General features: G+C 30.9%; 3 protein-coding genes across 4 annotated transcripts in view; 2 read left to right on the forward strand and 1 right to left on the reverse strand.

The window, feature by feature from the left end:
• Positions 1–3,741: 3,741 nt before the first annotated feature.
• Positions 3,742–8,120, reverse strand: Nop17l (Nop17 like). The gene is made up of 3 exons (XM_068773421.1): positions 6,038–8,120; positions 5,631–5,751; positions 3,742–4,934 (listed from the first exon to the last, which is right to left on the reverse strand). The coding sequence occupies exons 1-3, from the start codon at positions 8,044–8,046 to the stop codon at positions 4,530–4,532; spliced, it is 2,535 nt and encodes an 844-aa protein (XP_068629522.1). The 5' UTR covers positions 8,047–8,120; the 3' UTR covers positions 3,742–4,529.
• A 445-nt stretch (positions 8,121–8,565) lies between these two features.
• On the forward strand, positions 8,566–11,579 carry LOC137930474 (rRNA methyltransferase 3A, mitochondrial). The gene is made up of 5 exons (XM_068773732.1): positions 8,566–9,051; positions 9,168–9,415; positions 9,701–9,856; positions 10,907–11,204; positions 11,397–11,579. Exons 1-5 carry the CDS (start codon positions 8,666–8,668, stop codon positions 11,566–11,568), a joined length of 1,260 nt encoding a protein of 419 aa, XP_068629833.1. The 5' UTR covers positions 8,566–8,665; the 3' UTR covers positions 11,569–11,579.
• Positions 11,580–16,015: 4,436 nt separating this feature from the next.
• dtn (transmembrane protein 132C dtn) overlaps positions 16,016–22,361 on the forward strand; it is a 115,035-nt gene continuing 108,689 nt past the window's right edge. For both annotated transcript variants that reach the window (XM_068773466.1, XM_068773467.1), the window contains exon 1: positions 16,016–16,443. In XM_068773466.1, coding sequence (XP_068629567.1) covers positions 16,377–16,443 — 67 coding nt within the window. In that variant the 5' untranslated portion in view covers positions 16,016–16,376. The remainder of the gene's footprint in view (positions 16,444–22,361) is intronic.

The following is a 22,361-nucleotide window of genomic DNA, read 5'->3' on the forward strand; positions in this document are numbered from 1 at the left end:
CATAAACCTACGAGATTTCCAAAGGCGTCGTGATCTGCGAAGAGCTCAAAATAAATTCAAACATATTTATTTCTTATCTTTACTTTCACAAATATACCTAATACAGTAGTTACAGCGATTCATGCCCAAGCATTGTTTGTTTTGGTTGAATATATTTTATTGATTTATTAAATGGTAATCCAGATACGGAATGTATTATAACCATACATAGTTTTGGATAAGCAAATTTTCTACTTAAGAAGTGCTTAGAGAAAGGGTATTACAGCTTATTTTTATTTATTTTATGCACATAGAGATATTTGTGATATATAATCAACTATGAATTATCGTATTATTTATGGATGAAACTTTTTTTCTAAGTCTAGCTCCATTGAATGAACGAACAGCTTTATTCTGTAGCACTAAAATCGTATCAACTTTTTATATCTATCTTGCACTGCAGATTCCGCGGGTGCGAGGAGGCTGGGCTATGAAGCCGCTTAGCCTACTTTACCTCTTTTAAGTTAGCAAAGCTCGATGGCTACCTAAAGAGCCACGTTAAGGGTCCATATATACTACAATTTCACCGGAATGGGACGCCTCTTAGATCGCTTGGACCAACATTCCGACCCAATCCAAGGGTGCGAGATTGCTTCCTGGATGGACGACGAAAGAGTCGCCCTCCTGTCGAAGGACAGCAGTGAAGTAATTAAAAAAGTAGTAAATATAACAAATTATTAAAAATAAAAAAGTAATTTAATGTTGTATTTTAGGAGCGGAAGAGTGGGAAGGAATTTGGTGTGTGTAAGAAGACGAGTAAATCAGGAGAATTTAAGATATTGGGACGAAAAATAGATGACGAATGAAAGAAATTTTGAGAAATATAGGGAGAAAAAATTAATTAACACTATAAAAAGACTCTGTCCCTCCCTAGATAGAGCGAACGAGTACTTTTTTTTTAAAAAAGTACCTGAGAGTCGTTTGCTATTAAATGAATACGGAAATAACACTACTATCAATTCGAAAGCAATTGATGTATGTTACATATGATGCATATGGGGACTGAGCTAGTCCGATAAATCACAAATAAAAAATCCCATTGTTGATGAGCCTAAAGGTAGCCTAAGCTACAAGTACCTATTATTCGGGACTTTTAATAATAAGCAAAATAAAATTTAGACATTTATTATAATAAAAAACTACACAATAAATGAGTTTACAGAATGTGTAAACAATTAAAACGGACGGGAAAGGAAGTAACCTTATTAAAATAAATTAGACTTGAAGACGTCTCTATGTCAGCGTTATATTTACGAGAATGTCCGTTTACAGCGAGACTTTTCTTTTACGCTTGAAATATCACACGAAATTAATTTACTTCCGATATTAAATATGCTCAAAGGAAAAATGGTGCTCGACACCTTTACAAAGTCTACTATAATATTTTTATTGTTATTTTTTATTCTATGTTGGGGACGTATAATTTTAAACACATACAATTAAATTCAAAGCCTTAGGTCAATTATATACTATCTCTTTCTTAACACGTTCCACAAAATTAATTTATAAATTATGTGTGTATTATTGTATAAAAATATTTGCTTGAGGCAAACTTTAAATAGGTAAGTGCAATGTACAACTAAAAATTTTTCCGATTTATTTAAATGAATCATAAGCTTATTTAGAAAGAAAGTTAAGAGTTTTGTGGTATTATTACCAACCACCATCTTCCACTCGTTGAAATGGCCTGTATTTATTAAAGTAATTTATGAAAATGAACGCGCCCTCGAATTCCTGAGACGGTGTTTATAAATCCCGAAAAACATTACGTATATAACTCAGCGTTATTAGACCCTCAATCATTGACTTATCTTTGCAAATGCAAAAACCTAACAATAAGCGTTATATTTAATAAATTGTAACTAAATATAATTCAATTTCATTTTCGAGAAATTACCTTAAAATGTAGGCGCAGAATAAAAACAAACTTTTTTATTCGTTATGCTCCATTTCATAAAATATGACTAAATAAATTCTCCTTTATCGCTGTTTATGGAGGAAAGATCAATGTGCTGTCGATTATTAATAATGTAAAATTATTACATATAAAAATTTTGTTGGTTATGATAGCGAATTTTGAAAGATTCATCTATATTAAATTTATCAGGTTGCTAATCAAAAATAACTCGCTATGATCACTAGGATCTATTCTTAAATGAAAATTTTCTATTGCAATTTTAGTTGTTTTTTATGATATTTATTATCTTATAAAAAAGAATGCTCTATTTACTTACCATACTACAGTATTATTATATTAAAAGTTTAGTCTTCAATGTAAATAATGCTTTTTATGTTATCCCGTCCTTAAAAACGATTTTTTATTCGCAAAAAATATAAACCATTTTTTGCTTGCTATTATAGTGTAGTCTCACGCAATTTAGCAAAGGAAATAAAAATGACGCAATATTGTAATAATCTTGTTTTACCAAAAACAGTTGATGACATCATTGTATTGAATTACAAACGAGAAGTAATATTAGGTCATTAAAAAATGATAAATATTTTTTTCATAAATTGTATAATAATGGCTTAAGAATTTTCTTACTTTACATAAAAACAGATTTTATTCTAAAGGCATCTATTAGTAATTAATGCAAATAAGTAAGAAAAGGACCAATATTTAGCCACTTCCGCTCATGCAGTGGTAGTCGTGCAACAAAATGCACCGCCCGCCAGCCCGCTGATAAATGCGTATACGGCAAATAATGCGAATTACAAAACCGCCACCGTCAAATCACTCAACATGTGTTTCACCCCTCCACGGGGCATCTTCAGGAGTTATGTTACACCGATTAGTGCCAAACACAGAGTATTCCTCTGGAAAAAAAAACAAAGAGTAATCTCGTAATTAATGTTGATTTTTTTGTATCAAATTGTACCCCACAATACTATTAAAGAAAAAAATTACCCATTACTTCTCTATATTAATACATGTATAAATTGTAGCTCCAACTGTTGTATTTACACGTTTCAAATGTATTTTTATTGTGTTCTAGCAAATGTTTTTATACCAGTTGAGTGGTGCAGTCCATGTGTTTGCGTCTAAACATATATATATATATATATATATATATATATATATATAGCCCATAAAAAGGATAGGTCTAGACTTATACATTTTTATTGTCTTACTAGCTGATCCCGCAAACGTTGTTTTGCCATGTATATCATTTCTAGGAAACATTATTTTAGTTCGATAAAAATAACTATCTACTATAAGTGTGCGGCGATATATTTATAATATTCTAAGTCATGACAAAGTAAAAACAAAATTCTACCAAAAAAAATAGTTTTAAATTAACAAATAAAAAATAAGGGTTGATCGTAGAGGGGTGAAAATTTAGGGTTGTATGTATTTTTGTATGCTGTATCATAAAATATAAAAACAAAAAATTTTATATAAAAATAAAAAAATAGAGGTGGACGGCCACCCATAACATTTAGGGGGATGAAAAATAGATGTATGCATGTATATGTATGTATATGCACGCTAAGATTCACGAAAATCGGTCGAGCCGTTTCGGAGAGGTTCAATCACGAACACCGTGAATTTTATATATCAGATATATTATAGATATAAACATATTTTTATTATATACTTCGAAATTTTTAAATAAAATTTTATAATATATTAGTGTTATACATAAAATGCATAGTAAATAAAAAAAACCGTTTTATTAAACCAATTTTTAATTCATCACATTCAAGGGATTAAACTTTTTTACTAAAAATAACCATAATTAATCACACACTACTCTAACAAAATTAAATGCATGGTTTATGACAATAGCTGACACCAATTTATTTTCATATCATATTTCAAACAGAAAATAAATTTTACAAACAAAACAACGCATTTAGAACATAAGTTCTTATAAAATTTGAACTATTGGTTAATACTTGTGTACCCATGCTCAGACAGAGGCTTTTTCAAATAACTGTAAAAGATCATAATCGGAGTTAACATCATATATTGCGAAACTCATCTATTGTGTAAAGAGTGTACCATACAATAAAACTAAGGTAGACTATTAAATTTTATTAATGAAAATTGTATATTTGCTGCAAGTGAGATTATATCTAATTTGTACCATTCAAATGTATTTCTAATAAATTATTATCTATAATGAGCACAATATTCTTTCCGTAATGTAAAGAGAGAAGTTTTACTTAATCTCTTTTCGGCTGTGAAAACTCTTAATTTAATTAAAAAGTTTCAGCTCCTACATTATAAATTTTTAAAAAATTATAATTGACATTACTGGAACACACTGAGATTTTTAAATATTAAACCATTGTCATAAATCAGCTAACTTATATTAAATCAAAAACATTCTCAAGATTAAAGGAACATTATACATAATGGAAAAAGTAGTAAGAAATAACAATTCCCGAAAATCTACTCAATATAGCCACTAGTGCACCACTACATGTAAAGTTTAAATTATCGTTAATTATTTATGGCTTCAGTGAGAAAATTAAAACTTTTCTCACATATCTAAGTCAAATATGAGATCATTCTTAAACATAATTTCAGTATATTGGCCTTTGTTTAGTTTTTCAGGATTATAAAATTCTGAGTTATGTTTTATATTATCACAAGTAATGGGACTTTTTTTTTCCTTAACATCAGTAACTTGTTTTTTTGATTTCCATATGTGTGGTTCAAATTTCTTATTTCTGTTACCATTCTTGTCTACAAAATCAAATGGTGAGCTTTCTTCACTGTTCGCATTCATCATATCCTCTCCTTTCTTGTCATTGTAGCAACTACTATCACAAGAGAGCTCTGAGTCAGAAGGTAAATTCTTGCACTCAACTTCTGCATCAGATGTATCTGCTAATCCGCTGTCACGCCTCTGTTTTAAAGCTGATTTTAGTCGTGGTTTTGATGCCTAGAACATTACATTATGAATTTTAAAAAAGGTATTGTCTTGTAGGAGAAACTATAGAATCATGTTTCATTAATCACATTCATACATTACTGCTTATACACTTCAAACACATCTGCTCTAGTCTGTCAACTGATGGCACATTATTGAAAAAGGAAAATTACATAACACCTGGATTCTTTATCCATGAAACAGAAAATAACTTAGTTTTAATTGAATTGATTTAGAAAACTTCATGTAATAATTCATATCAATAATCTGACCTTAATGATATTATAAGACCTTGTTGAATCTTGGCGCACTTACATAAAAATGTATGCAGAAAATGAGTTACAAATAATACACTTCACAAATATATACTGGAATAAAAAATAATACATAACATCTTTAATTTTGATTGAAATTAATGTTTAAAGCTGCTGTAAGAAAAAGTTAATGACTAAGTGTGACTTTTATTAGTCATATAAAATTGTTTTTTAAGCTTATTTAATTATTTTCTTCATATGTTAATCACTATTTTTATAGTTTATTCAAGTACTTTTTACGGAAAATTACCTAAGTCATTAATACCTCAAACATAAGTCTTATCATTTATGACACTACTATTTATGTTGCACACTGGGTGAACAGTTATTCTCCCATGTCACATTCAATAGATTATACTCAGAATTATTTTGTAATTTATATAAAAATATGTACCTTAATGGAACTGTTTGTTTCTTCTTCAGCTTCACTTTCACTTCTACGTCTTTCTTGATTCCGTTTTTTACTCTTCTTTCGTTGATTTTTTTTCTTTTGACCTTCTATGGATGAGTTATATCTGAAAATAATAAGTCAAAAAATTTAAACATAAATTTCTAATAAATTTTATGATATAATGACTTATTCTCTCAATATATGGCATGTAAGGTTTTGTATCCAAGATAAGATCAATATTTCAATGTAATGTAAACAAGATTAGGCACATAGTTGTATGTTATCTTTCAATATATGGAAAATTTTATAATTTTGAATATTTATATTATTATATTAGCCATTATTATATTGTTTATTATATTATTATACAAGGCTATTTAAAAAACAATTAGTGTTAAGTTAAAACAAACCTGTAAAATTGCTTAGCAATAACATCATTAAACCTAACAGTCTTTTTCAAGCTTGATTCCTCTGGGATGCAATCAGAGCTAATGTAGTCCATTGATGATGCTACATCTCCCACACTGGACTCTGAGAAACTACGCATCATTGACATTGGCTTCCGAAGAATACTTTTGGCTCTACTATCAGTCCTAGTATTTGCCCAAACAATATTATTTTCTTTTACATTATAATATTCCTCATCTTTATTGTTATTTGAAGATACAACAATGTTTGTTTCCGTTCCTAAGTTTGTAACTTCAATTATTGGAGACTGAACTTCATTATGATCACTATTAAGTTCGACTGTTTGTTCAGTGTCTTTAATGATTTTAAGCTGAGGTACTTCTAAGTGTTCTGTATTCAGAGAATCTTTACTCAAGCCAATTTGGAAGCTTTGTGGAATATCACCTGACAACTCAAGCTGAAGAATGACATTATTGTCCCATGCCTCACCTGATACCGATGTAAATTTGATATTTTCTTCGAAAACTACAGTAGCAGCATGGTACACTGGTACAAAACCAGAGCCAATTGATGTGAATTTTATGGAAATTTCATTACCATCATTCTGCACTACCACTGAATCTGGTTCTGTATTCTTTACATGGAAAGTAAATGCTATAATATTGTCAAGGATGTTATGTGTATAAGCAGGCAATATATATCCAACACCAGATTGTAGGAATGGTTCTTTTACTGTCCCTGGATTTTCTGTAATACCCGTTTTTAAATTTGTTTCTTCAGTCTCTGAACTTAATACTGTAACAAGATTTTCTTTTGAAATATCATCTTCACTTTGGGATTCAGAATTTTCTTCACTCTCAACACCACTATCCATTTTTGATAAACTAGAATTATCATTATCCAGCAAATTTCTGATCACTGGTAAAGTCACAATTAGCACATGTTTATCTTTATCAAATTTAGCATTGCCACATTTATCATCAACTGAATATGGTAGTGTTAAATTAAGTTTATATTTTGCAGGTTTCTCTACAACTAAGGTTAACAGTTTTTCATTCACATCTAAAATACAATCTTTAGTTGAAGAAATGAGGGGTAGATTTATTTCAACAACCAAATGACTAGGAATAGCAGTTAATTGTTTGCAATTTCTATGGTAGGTGTAATCTTGAAAATCAACATTTTTCTGTTGTTTTATAATATATTTTGGTATAGTATATTCTTTTTCCGTACGATGCGAAAATTCTTTTTTGTCTAATAAAATTTTCCGCTGCAGTACAGGATTAGCTTCATTACTATTCACAAGGACTTTTTCATTTTTTGGATAATTTTGTTGTGGGTATAATTTTTCTAATATCTCTGGAGACAATTGCTCATCTTCTTCATCAATTGGAGTTTTGTAAGCAGGGTTTTCTTTTCGCACAACAGCAGGAGTTGCCATACCTTTGTAGAAAGACTTTGGAAAACGGCAGTTGTTACTATCTAAATGAATATTGTACGTAGTTTGTAATCCGTCGAAAGCTGTTTTATTTACAATTTCGCGAAACCGTTCATTAACCTCTGCCATGCGCAAAGTATCAGGATGGAAAACAACATCGTAAATTACACATCGCTCTTTTTTATTATCATAATCTTCTCTGGGAGGAATCAAAGAATATGGAATTTTCCAATTCATACCTTTTTGGCCGTTTATTTTCTCAACGGAATACGATGGTTTGGCGATATTCTCATTGCTACAAATATTGATGAATGCTTTTCTGTCGCCCGCGACACTAGTTTTAATAACATATCCACCCTTTGGATTAATAAAAGTAACATCATAACCGCGTTCTTTTTCTAATTGGGTCATTTCTTTCTGATACAGAGCTTGATTCGCCGGGTCACGTACTTCGTCGCAGTATTCCGCTAACATTTCTCGAAATTTCTTACTTTTCATTGCTTCTTGAATTGCCTCAAGATCGGTTCTCGAGAGAGTTGTTTCATCGTCTCGAGGTTTTACTCCTGTTGCCATTTTGTCAATCACTTGCAATAATATAAAAATAAACACAAGTACTGCGCATCAACACGATAATTTTCAGCTGATGTTCACAGATGACAATCGCTGTAATGGTAACGTAAGTAACGAACTACCCAATGTTGCTATTGCTAAGTATTCTCACTGGAAAAAAATATTGAATAAAAAGGTTCAATATTACAAATACACAGTTTTATTTTAACTTTAACTTTATTCACAGTTAATGTATTTACTATTTTTTCTTGTCATATTCTATGTCTTATTCTATATAAGTACTTAGTATTACTAATAAAACTTTATGTGATTTGGTTTATAATATTATTAAACAAAACAACGTTTATTGAGTATTATTTTTTTATAATTCTTACTGCTTAGGAGTGTACTTTTTACAAAATTGTAATACTCATATCTTTATTATTTTACCGTTAAAAAAACATATCACGACATTGCTCTTAAAATATTTTTAAATTAATGTAGTTTAATTTTGTTTGAAAAAACAGCGTGTTTCGAAGTGATTTCTCGCATAACCTAAAAATTATAAAATGTCAACAAAGTCAAACAATATATAAAATAAATAGTATGATTTTGTAGTCCATTTAAAGAAAAGGATTTCATTATGGCTAATAACTTGTGTTATCCATTGCTGCATAATGCGTCACGCTATGCATCGACATTTGTATTTAGCCGGTTCTATGGCAGATGGATGCACAGAAATCCTGGTAAAGTATTACTGCCTTTTGAGTCAAAAACCGATGTTAAATTAAAAAAAGAAAAGGTTATTGACTTAGAGTCTGAAATTTTCAAAAAAGATAGAGCTCAAGAAGACGAGATTTCAGCTACCCTGGATAAAATTCCCAAAACAAAACTCAAATTTGATGGGGTTAAAGAAAAAAAAGAGACACTATTAAAAAAAAGATTATTTTATCTAAGTCAGAAGAAAGTATTTGATGATGACAATGAAATTATTTTTGAAAAACTTAAAGATAATGATACAAGGATAAGGTAATTAAAGCACTAAATATTAATATGGTGTTTTCCTCGATTAAATAACAATACAAGAAAACATTGGATTTTAAATAATAATATATGTATAGACTTGAGATTCTCTTTTATTTCAGTTCACTTTTTGTTAAATTAAAATCGAAAAAAGAAAGGCTGCGTTCTAACCAAATACTAGTACAAGGTTGGCGGATGATTGTTGATGGCTTGGAAGCAAAATGTAAATTACAATATGTTTTATTTAGTCGTTTAGAGGATTTGAATCGCTTAAGACCTTTTTTACCTAAAACTGGAGTGCAGATTTATAAAATACCTTATAAAGAGATGGAGTTATGGTCAGATGTAGAAACCTCTCCTGGCATTTTAGGTATGTTGATTTTTTTTTTGGTAGCAGATGTAAGATCTAAATTTTAATAAAGCAAGTGCTATAATATCTTTAAGTTATTCTTAATTTGTTTCGATTTTATAACTGACTGGGAAAAGATGATGAAAAACCTATATGTAATGTTATCTTATCCAATTATGTCAATTCTGCTTTTAATATTTTAGCAGATGCTAAATTATAATAGAGAATTTCATTGGAGTAATTAGATTCAAATGTTAAGTTGTTGTTTGATGGTTTACTATTGAATATGAAATTCTGAAATTTCAGGTGTATTTGAAATACCAACCCCAGAAAACGTGAAAAGATTTTCAAAACCCTTACCACTCCAATTCATTTGTGATAATGTAAGGGTACCGGGCAATTTGGGGGCAATTCTTCGTGCAGCAGTTGGTGTTGGTTGTGATAAAGTTTTGGTTAGCAAGGGTAAGATAAATAACATTCTCACTGATGTATCTCCGAATGTCCATATCTTCAAATAAAACTATGAGAACTTAAATTTTTTCATTAATTATTAGGTAAGCTTAGTAGCATGTGACTTAACAACAAATTAATTTTGACTTTACTCATTTTCCTGTTATAAATTATATGTACATTATAAATATTTATAAGGACTCAAAATTTTTTTTTTATTATACAAGGAAACATGCCTTTTATATTAGAATTATATTTGAACCATCTTATATTCATAGTTGAAAAAAAGCCTATAATCAATTCTTGCTAGTCTATTAGCCATTTAACTGTTAACTTTTAGAGCATAGTTGATCTGAGTTTACAGGTATAGTATCCATTAGATAGCTTTAATAATAGACACATTAATACATATGAGAAAATAAATATGTCAGCTTTTGTAGTAAACTGTATGTTCCTATTAATGTGATCCTCTTTCTTTTTGCTCTAAAAAAACCTGTGGTATTCTTTATTAGTTACCTAAGGCCATTAAAAGTAAGGCAAATTGTATTGGGGAGCACAACCCCATATTAAATTCTGGCTTATTATAGTAACTCGTAACCACATGCCTTTGTAGGAAGTTACTAAAAGCCATAGCTTTATGAAAATCCATATGAAAATAATTATCTCTTGGAATTATACTTTTTTATTTCTCCTGAATTTGGGGGCCTCGCATTCCCCATATCTTATAGCTTTAAGAGGGACTTGATGTGCAATAATTTTACAATTTAATTTTCATTAACATTCTCTACTGACATCATACACAATTTCTTCCACTCTATTTTCTTTTAAACATTACATTTTCTTACAATCCCTTTTCTTTCACTTAGAATTTATACACACATCACTTCTCTTTCTTCGCAACTATCTTTAGTTTTACATGGGAATATATTTGTGCACTCTTAAGTCAGATTCTATGCTTTCCTTAAGACAGCCCAAGAACCTCAGGTATAAAGATAACCAACTAAGCTCTTTCTATGTGAATACAAGTTATGTGTAAATAATAAAATAAATGTGTATTTCCAGGTTCTGTTGACATCTGGGATCCAAAGGTGGTAAGAAGTGCTGCAGGTGCTCATTTTAGGCTACCTATATATCCAGCAATAGAATGGGAAGAAATGCATAATCATTTACCAAATAACACATCACTTTTTATTGCTGATAGCAATATTGAATTTACAGAAAGTGAGACAATAGATCCCACTAAGGACTTTGTTTCAGAAATTTCTGTGTTGCCATATTATGCTGTTGATTTTGCCTCTTTGACTCATATCACTCTTATAATAGGTGGAGAGACTGAAGGCATTAGTGAAATGAGTTACAGGTACGACATATTTTAATTTTTGCTCTATATTTAGCTAATAATTATTTTCTTTTGATGTCATATATGTAGTAGTAGTTGGTCAGTTATTTAATGGTCAGTGTCTTGTAAATTAATATGTTAGCATAGATCTATTGCAATCGAAGTGTATGTAGGTGTATTGAAACAAATAATAACCAACTTAATATTTTACAGGCTGGGGCTGGATAAGAAAGGGTTAAGATTAAACATCCCATTACAAAAAGGTGTTGACAGCTTAAACACAGGAATGGCCGCCGCCGTTATTGCGTTCGAAATACGAAAGCAACTGGTCCAGGCTGCTGCAAAAACTAAATTAGAAAGACAAGCAAATAAATCAATAATTTAATACATTGATACTTAAAATAAAATTTATTAATATTTATTGTATTTTAATTCTTACTTACATTTCCTTAACATATTAGTAAATAATAAACAGCACGTAAGTTACATGGAGATTATTATAAGGATTTCTTGGAGTATTGAATGTTCTTTAGTTTGTTGGTTGTGGCATCTGTAATAAATTATTGCTGCTCAATTTGAAAATAGGATGTCATAGTTATATACCGCAAATTACCATTAAAGATGTCAAAGATATCAGAGACATTCAATTAAAATTTTTCTTGTTAGGCTCTCTCAATGGTACCTTGGTGAACAACCAGGCTCAGGCTACTATTGAATATGCATCGACATCAAAAGGCTTCTTTACACGTCGATGCTTTTGGAAATACGCCATACCTTGCCTTGCCTTCCAGCATACATCGTATGTCACTCTCTTGGTTTACCCCAGAGTTGTTCATAGGAAAATTTAACCAAATGATTTACCATAAAGGATTAAGCCCAAGCGATCAAGTCATGATTCTGTCATTTCTACTTTTTAAGAATCTTAAAAAAAGCTTGATGTTCTCCCTATGCTGTAAAATAAGTAATGTTACATACCGGGCTAGAATTTTCGAGATAGTGTGCAGCGTACGTGGCTTGTCTTATTGTCGTATCGTCAGGATAGTCAAGTACTGTCTCGTTCGCAGAACGGTGCGGTGTTTGAATATAACTGGTGGGATTATATTAAAGGTGCAGACACCTACAATCAGTGAATTAGTGAACGGTAGAGTACTGAATTCCGTATTAGGAACTGGACGGTCTTTTGCAAATTCTGGTCGACACGCAGAGCACGGAACCGTACGCATAGGATCTGTTCTATTAGACCTGAAAAACAATGATACATATTGCTTTTTTTATTGTTAATTTGTATGAAATTTTCGGCCTTACCCTAATTTTTCATATAATAAAGCCGCTGAAGCGTGTACAGTAAATTTATCAAACTGTATTTTATCCACGTACTCGAAGTAATAATAAGACAAAGCTAACTATTAGCTTTTATAAAGTGCATGGTTAGATGATTGGCGACATGGTTATGATATTGGCTAAATTAATGACGTATTAAAAAGCGTCTTCTTTTGCAAAGTGTGAGTAGAAGACATATCTTTGATTAGGCATAAGTGAGATTTGTTGTATTGATGTAGCTATAACGACTAATGAAAATGCACTTTAAAAATACATAAGTATTATGATTTTGTACCATGTTCCTAAACACTTTTAAACTAAACATTTTTATTAATATGTTTTACATTGAATATTTTTTTAGAAAATCATAATCTAAAGTAATATCTTATTATTTGTTATAATAACATTAAAGGGATAACTTATGATTTTACAAAAATATTAATAAAGCTTCTGTTTGAAGAATAAAAGTGGTTGTCCATTCGTATTTATAGCTTCATCAAATATAAGATGGTAATGTGCTGAACGTGCTTACAGAAACTAAGCTAGAAGCCTGGAGCTTCGGCTTCGTCGGGCTTCGTGCTGCTATGTTAGCTATGTAAAAAAGATGTATGCCCTCAAAAATTTAACCAACACTATACGTGGTATTGCATGTATATACGTATACAGTAACATATTTAATCTCTATTAAAGTATAATTCGTTAATGTGATTCGTTTTTGTGCAGTCTCCTCAAAGTACTAATTTTCGTGTTTGCCAAGAGCTACTAGTAATGTTCCAATTTAAATGGTTACGAATTAAGAGCAAAGAGGAAGCACCCCATGATTATCTTGCTATTACAATATTTAATATTGTTTTTTTTTTATCGAAAATGTGTATTTTTCAAAAGAATTATTATTATTATTAGTATTTATAGTTCCTCATAGTCTTGATTATTTTATACAAAAAAAATGACGAAGTAGACGTAACTTACTTTATTTTTAAATGATTAATCATAACTGTAAAAATGATCTGTTGTTTAGGATTACAAGGACCATATCACTCTGTTTAATTCTTTGCCCGACCTTAATATATGTTTATTTTTATCACTTCCTTAATTTTTGCATATTGCAAGAAAGTGTGGCGGTATCCTATATTTCTCATCAGGGAGACGATGCTGCCACTATCTACTTTGACTCCCCAGTTCTATTTCCAGATCTGTTCTCATGCCGCAAAATACGGGATCACACATCACGCTTTGGGCGCAAGGTCACAGATGCACGAGGGAACCTCTTTAAGCTCAAACCTATACGGTACTCCTATACTGGAAGAATCCCCCGTGCTCCGTATACTTTTGGGATAGAGCCTTGTCCAGCTCGATTTTCTGGAGCGAGCTGTAGGCGTTTTCGATGTCCGGGAGGACTCAAAAGGGTTGTCATAACCTTACAAGGATAAAGCCTCAAACTAATAATAAAGATAAAAAATATATAAAATATAAGATAATTAAAGAACATAAGATGGGTGGGTGACAATAATAAGTACTTAAAAGTGACTTACTAACTATACACAAAATAACTCCAGCTTTATGACCATAAAATCATTGAATATGATTTTGTTTTAAATATTGCCATGTTTATGAAATTGGAGCTAGCATTCGAATCTATTACATAAGTGATCTTTAATCGCCATAATTAGTGACGTACTTATATTAACTAATAAACAATCGTAAAAATTAAAGACTAAGCGTAAAGAAAAAGTTAAAATACATAGAGTATTTAATGTATCTCATTTGTTAGAGAACATTACATACCCTACCTATTTTTCTTCAAGTCAATGACGTCAACAGTTGTTCCTTATATTGCAGTGATAACGGTCACTGGACTGTTATGTTGGTATCACTGCAATCAAATGTACGCTGAAGTAAAATTATGAAAAGGATTTTTTACTATAAATGTAGTATTGGAGCTTTGTGACTACTATGTATGGTACTTAACTAAGCTGTATTATAGTATTTAACTGTGTAAATAATTTGCTATTTAGATAGCACAGATGAAATTAATATTTTTCTTATTATTTCCATTTAACAGTGTTATATAATAGGGTTAAGTACGCGTATAGTATTAGGTACACGGGAATGAGGACAACGAAGCTATGCTTAAAGTGTAATATAAAATTTTAGTGATAAAATAAAAAGCTCTGACGTAACAGTTTACGTCACTGATCGTTAACACTATATTCTAGTCCAAATAAGGCCCAGACAAAACTAGATCAATGCTTTACTTGGCATCGAAGCAGGCATTTTCAACAAAACCATAAATCTTAAATTATGATCAAATAAACCGTGCTAAATTCTAGTGCTTTGCAATGATTAATTGCCTAAATTCTAAATAATTATTAACTCTTTTGGTTCAACGTTATAAAATTTGAAATTCATTCCAAACATCATGCATCATAAAAATATTATATATATCTCAATAATTTTGTGTTAAGAGAAAGTTGTACTCATCAAAGATCATGAACATAGAAAAAAATCGTAAATTAAAAGTATTTATTAATTAAATACAGATAAGTTGCAGAAGCCTTTTATATTTAAAAGAAACATTGAGATTATAAGAATTAACAAGCTGTAAGAATGCAATAATATTGTAGAATTAATCTAGATACAAACCTTCTTGCTATATTATTTAATTTCTGGCAATGCTTAACATTACGCAACTAATTGTTCTTAAGATAAAAATGTAAACTAATACTTTGAAAATATGTTTTACTATTTACACAGACTGTATATTTAATTTATTTGATCCAATAAGAAATGTATGTTTTTTAATAAATTAAGAAAATCAATTCAAGAATAACCAGAATTGTCTAAATATATCTTAGAATAATTAAGAAAAAGCTTTACTCGGAAAAAAGTAAAATTTTTCTAATAAATCTTTTCAGCTTCTTCATCATGTTGTATTGGTAATATATTCGGGTTATTAAAATAGCAAATTTGCCTGTCTTGAGTGCCTAATTTTCTATAATCTTATTGCTCTATTGATCAACAAAACGCTTTTTATTTTCATATGGTGACATAACCAATTACTTTAATTATATTATTGATTACTTTAAAATAAAATTCTGTTTTAGGACGTAAAGTTAGATTATGTCAACATTTTTAATAAAATAATTCTTATGTATTTTTTATTTTATACATATTAATATGAACTGTTTACAAAAGTTTAAGACTGTTTTTGGTCTTCAAATATGTATAAATAATAGTTGGTTTTAAGATTCTTCTGCCATCATCGCTGAGGTAGCGTCAGCTCACGCTGCTATTAATTGCATTTATGATCTAACAGTACTGAGGGGTGTTGTAAGGGGATTTTTCAAGGGAGAATTCGTAGTACCTAGTTAAGGATGTGAAATGTGGGAAGGAGGCGTCGTCGGTCAATACTGTAGGTGGTGCGGTGCGGGAGCGGTGCGCAGGCGTGAATCCCCGCAGTCCGTCCCCCGCCGGCAACGGGCCCGCTCACGCAACTTGCGAGTTGGCCGTCGTGGTTTACGGTCGCGTGAAAGAACCTTTAGCTCGTCATGTGTGATGTTTTCATCGCAGACACCATCTGTCAGTTAGCTTTCGATGCCGATATTTAAAAAAATCATGAATGGGCACCGGGTACAATAGAACCGGCGGGTGTAGCTATCACACTAGTTTCTTAGAAGGACAGCTTTCGCCGGGTGTCTGGTTTTTCTTGTAAGCTTGTGGCCGTTGACACTGCACCGTGCGGGACCCGCAGTGCGCGAGTGTGTACCTAATTGGCGAACGTAGAGTCGAGGACGTCAGCTGAGTCGCGTAAACATTGGCTTTACAAAGTTTAAATGACGATGGCCACGGGTCCTGTCTAGTTCTCCTCGGCGTATGTCATTTCACACGAGTCCTGTGAAGAAAATCAAGATGCGGGCCCTCATACTGCTTTTGTTAACAGGTAATATGTTGTTTAAAAGTTCTAGAGCTAGTTATCTTGTATGCTTGTAACTTGTTTATTTTTAGGTATTTATGTTTTAGAATGTACCATAAATCAAGTCGAAACTTTGACGCTAACTTTGTTTTCTACGTAGTCATTTGCTTGTTTATATAGTATTTTTGTTGAATTTTACTTAAATTTATGACAGAATTCGTCGTTTTAGTTGCTTTAGTTATTATATGAAGTATTGTTTTTTTTTGGATATTAGAATAATTTGCACATTTAAATAACATAAAACCATCGAGAGGATTTACTAATCGACTTCGCAATTCATTTGTACAAATTTATTGAACTGCAATACACCGTTAAAGGGAGCCACGTACTTTATATATTTTAATTATTATAAATTAATTAACCCAACCATGTTCTTGTATTTACGGTCCGAAATGACAAGCATATGATTAAGATTTATGAATTAAGACATTGTTGGCAACAATTTGTTTCAGGGATTTTACATAGGAAATGTAACGGAATGAGATGAAGTTCATATTAATATCTAGTTATTTTCAAAGTTTTTAAGAAATATTGTTTAAGCCCAAAGAAATAAAAAGGATCGTCATTTTCCATTTGCGTATTTCGATGTATTTTTAAATGTAGCAATGGTTTCATTATACATATATATATTAGACAATTATTAATATATGATATATATGACCGTGGTATCCTGGAAGCAAGGAACTTGGATTTAGGATTATAGGTCGTGAGTTCATTCCAGAGGCGCAAACTTCATTTGAATTATATAACGTAACCCCTTCTAACTGCGGTGATAAAAAAACATCGTGATGAAAAGCGACATGTAATAAAACCAAATGTCAGTAAGATATGTGATATACACTAGTTGTCCCGTTTAATTCACAGTAGAGCCGCGTGGATTACGGCTCACTCTCTTTTCATAGCAAAACCGGTAATCGTTGCAATCTTTGGATGAGTCCTGTGCCTTGTGGTGAGCGTCTATCAGCAGACATGATGATGAAGAATATATTCATAGTGAATTTCAATGATTATTTGCAATGATTTCTTTTTCCAATTATGCATTTATACACCGATAATTAATTTTCAATTTAACCTTTTCCTAGCACAACCATTATATACCATTTTTTTAATTGTTCCTAAGAGTAAGATAAAATGAAAATCTTTTCGTTAACGATCTAATTTAACATTAATTATTTTATTAAAGTAATTAAGGATTTAAAAAAAAATATTTATAAATTAACACGAATGAATGACCGAGAACATTTTTAAACAAACTAAAATATTGCGTTTATCATATTTGCACCCGTGATCTCGTCACGTTTTTATAGATAGCATTTATTAAACAACGGTCATTTCGATGAGTAGTAATGGCATACACTGATGTAATTTTTTGAATTAAAACCTTTTTAGATACGTTTACCCATTAATTTAACATCTTATTAAACATGCTTAAGATGTTGCAAAAAACTTAGAGGAGAATGAAAAACTATTTCTTACAGAGAGCCATAGTATGGACACATAAGACAAGTAGCAGATAAAATCGACGAGTACATTGTATCAGACAGCTGAGAATATAATCAAAATAATATGTTATAGAATTACATAAATTCAGTTTTGAAAACCGTTGGATGAATTTGCTATTCCATAAAAGATACTTGTCTTCAGAGCATTATTAGTATAAAAATGATTCGAGCGTACAATCTCACATAATTTATCAAATGTTCGTGAAGAACATTGAAACAAGGGATAAGCCCTTGTAGGGGATGTTTCACTGGCCGTAGCTAACGGGACACGAAGGTTATGCAATATTGAAACTGTCTTGTATTTGCCTGAACTATTCTTGATATTAAATGGTGTTATTAAAGATGACAAGGGAAAATCTCAACATAAGTTTAATTACATAAGCTATGTTTAAGAATTTTGCAAATAGGTGTCCAGCGGGAGTCATCGTATAACATCATGATATTTCTTAAGCATCTTAAAAATATCTGAACATGTTTTTTATTTTTTTTAGCAGATTGGGTGAGAGAGTCAAACTTATGAAATACTTGAAAAAAAATAAAGATCTGTTTGTTTCACGAACGCTATTTTTTATTTATTTTAGTTACGCATTATGTAACTTTCTCTGTTGTCATCTTTTTTAGATTCAGGCGAATACTTGTAAGATTACAAAATTACGGCATTTCCCTAGAGAAACACTTGGAAATATTATGCATATTTATTTAGATTTCTTAGTTATCGGAGTGTCTCTAATGTTAGAAATACAACTATTTATTAGTAATTCGACATAATGAAGTTTGCCAAGTGTCAACTAATTACGTGAGTTGTTTTGACGAAAGGACATAGCTTCGATGATATTAATAAGACAATTTTTATTTTATTCTAACAAACAATTTTTTTAATTTTAAAAAAGGCCGCAGATTTCGTGACCAAAGCTCTCTACACTATTTATCAAATGAAAATAAAAAATAATGAAAAATAAATACTGAAAATAAAAAATAATAATGGCTAGACTGCTTTCCGATTTCGTTACTTGCTTTTACCATAAAATATTTCCGTAACTAAATTATAGATTCTTATTTCAACATTCATGGTGAAAGATTTATGTTATAATGTCACAATGTAACCTAACCTATATTAGGTTTTCAACAGAAAATATTATATGGAATTAGTTTTAAATATATTCAGACAAGTTTGACTACTTTAGCTTTCATATTTGTTAAACTCATTAGAAAAATGGCACAAACGATAAATTCTTCATTTTACCGTTGAGCTGAAAAACTAGACAGACATGTGTGTCTTCAATTTGGGCCACCTGTAAAAGTTAGCGTTTTTCTGGACCTCCACTATTTAAATGCCAATAAAGTAATCGGCATTTATATATCCTGTGTGCATTAAGAGACAGAGCAGGCAAAGGAATTTAATTCAAAATTCGTTTACGTAACTTAGTAAGAGGGCTCTCTCGAAAACGGCGGTTTAGGCCTTTACGTCACGTGCAATAACTAGATTGGGTAGCCCCTGAGTTCTTAGATCGACGGGCGCTTTATCGAGTGATCCGGCGCAAGGGCCCCCGAGCATGCCCTCGGCTTGGATCGTCATTCAATACGCGTTTAACATTCCGATTTAAGAGGCCTCGGAAAAAGAATGGCGGAAGAAATTTTAGCAACGCTAATATCTTATCTAGGATGACCGGGTTAGCAAATACTTTTTGTTAGATGCTTATGCAGATCGTGAATTCATTTTATAAGGCTGTAGACTTAATTCACGATGTTATTAATCGCCAAATTTACTTATAAACCTTTCTTTATGTTAATTGACTGAGAGTACTGATTTTACAAAAACAGCAAGTTCATTAAAGAAAATATATTCCGAAGTTAAGAGAACATTCGTTGAAAGACTTGGAGTATCGCGATTTATTTTTAAAACCATCGACAGGTGCATAACGCAGGTAGACGGTACAGATTTAAGCTTGAAAGGATTTTATAAAAAAAAGAACTTTCGAACATCACGAATTTATATTTTTAATTTTAAATATAATTCGATTTTCAAAATAACTATCATTTGGGGAGTAAAATAGTATTTCAAGGGTATGATTTATATAAAAATAATTCGTGTTGTAGTGTCTCTTAAAATGTATCTATACAATATTCTATTTCATTTCAAACGAAACATCTTGCCAGTTCGCCCGGGGCTGATTTTTTATTAGTTATTCCTTATTCCCAATTTCCTCTCCGGGGTCCTCACTGAACTTTTGTCCTCGAGCGTTCTATACAAATATCCCTATTTCAAACGTACAGCGACAAAGTTATTTTTGCTGTGAAAAATAAAAGTTAAGTGTTAGATACTTTGGTCTTTCGCACTTTTATCATTCTCTTTTCGTGCATATTAAAAATGAAAAGATTTTTTATATTCTTATAATCAATTTATGGAATTCCATGATTCCTGCAATAAAATATGTAAATCACAATTTTTTATCTACAGTAATATCTTAGAAATATCTTGAGTTAAATATGTGTTAAATTAATAATTAGTGTAAAACAATTTGTCTTAATTCTTTAATGGACTTAAACGTTTTCGTTTTTTTAACATACGATAGACCTTGCGCGCCTAAACTGCATTGTGGCAAGATCGATCCCAAGCCGCATCTGCTTCTTTTTTTCACTACGTTTAAATGCGGATGTAAAACGCACCTGGCTTTTGAGCTTTGCTTTTGGTGCAAGCGTCAGTAAAATCGTACATTTAAATGTTGTAACACTTATTCTACCTTATTATTTCATTTCAATAATAAATTGCCGCGCTTTCTTTACTGTGATACCGTAAACTATAAGATATAGTTTTTATTCTGTCATGTTTTTGAATCATAAAAAATCACGACTTAAATTTTAGATAGTGTAAATGATTCGGAAAGATGTATTTTCTGGGATATTAGTCTAATTATCCAATAATAATATTTTTATGCGACTTATGTACTTTTTATGCGTATATGACATAATAAAGTACGGGCCACCTATTCCCATTTTATAGGTAACTTTGATGTGTGTACACCGTTATAACCTAACTCTACCCAGGATTTTAATGTTTTTAGTTTATTAATGCTATTTACTATTATTAATTGTGTTGTGTAAGAAATACCAATGATTGATGAAGATTGTATATGTGTAGAAAAACTGAATTTGGTTTATGATATATTCATCTCCGGGTAATTAATTTTGCAAATTATAATTCAATAATTACAGTAAAACCTCATAACTAATGTAATGTTATAAAGGTAGGTACATACACTGTCAAATGAACATTGTGTGTAACTTCGTTTCGTGGGAATGTTCGCATTCAAGATTGTGTCTATTTTAAGATACTGACAAAATACGCATCCAGAATGGAAGCAGGATGCGCATAAGAGCGGGGCGCCGGCTTTCATCTGTTACGTAGGTGGTTCGTGTTTATGTCTGTCGCCATGCGTCTGCGCATCACGCCACTAAGATGAACAGTCTTGCAAACTGCATATCATCGCTGTTAATCTCATATGTATTTACACCTCACGGAACTATGTATTTTTAAAACAATATAAAATTATTTATTTAATGACCACAGAAAAAGCCTGTGGAGGCTTTTTCTGTGGTCATTAAATGGTGTAATATCTTCTATGAAGTCATGACGAAACTTGAAAGGGTAACCCTTAGGACACCAACGGATTTAAATAATTTTTCTATTTAGCAATGGAAGCCTTCTTTTGCTTTCAAACTGACGAAGTCGATTTTTAGGTACAAATAATTTGATTTGCTACTTTATTAATATAGTGTTAAATAGATTACAAAATAATTATCCGTAACTCTCTAAACTGTTGATTATTACAAAGGACTACTTGCACTACTGTTTATTTATTCTATTTTTTCGTGTTACTATAGTAATATCCAGACCTGGTTTAGTTTTTTTTTCTAATAAGTATTATACAATGAAACAATAAAAAGCATAACCTAAAATTCTCAACCATATAGCAGGAACAAGCTAATATAAAAAAATGAGGGCTTTGCACATTTCCAAATAGAGTAATCAGGCACCATTACGTTTTGTATGATTTAAAAATTAGCAGTTTACGTTTCTTTTTTTCATCATATTAACTTTTTCATCACATCAAATTTATTGCGTATAATTTTTTTTTGTTGCACTAACTATTTTGAAGATCTAGGAATTAAAATATAAATGAATCTACTTAACTAAAATAGTGCTAAGTTACATCGTTGGAGTAGGAACTAGCGGTTATTCTGTTACTGATCCCTGTGACCCATGACTTATCTTCCCGATAATTATTCGAGATGCCGTATCACTTGCACAGAAGGTCGTTCTAAGACATTTTTAACTCAACACATGAAACAGAAGCTTGGATTATGTCTTGTAAAATTATAATA

The sequence above is a fragment of the Battus philenor genome, unplaced genomic scaffold (genome assembly GCF_028537555.1).
Source record: "Battus philenor isolate CCGP_79_NKW_IND1 unplaced genomic scaffold, ilBatPhil1.0.hap1 SCAF_6, whole genome shotgun sequence".
NCBI lineage: Eukaryota > Metazoa > Arthropoda > Insecta > Lepidoptera > Papilionidae > Battus > Battus philenor.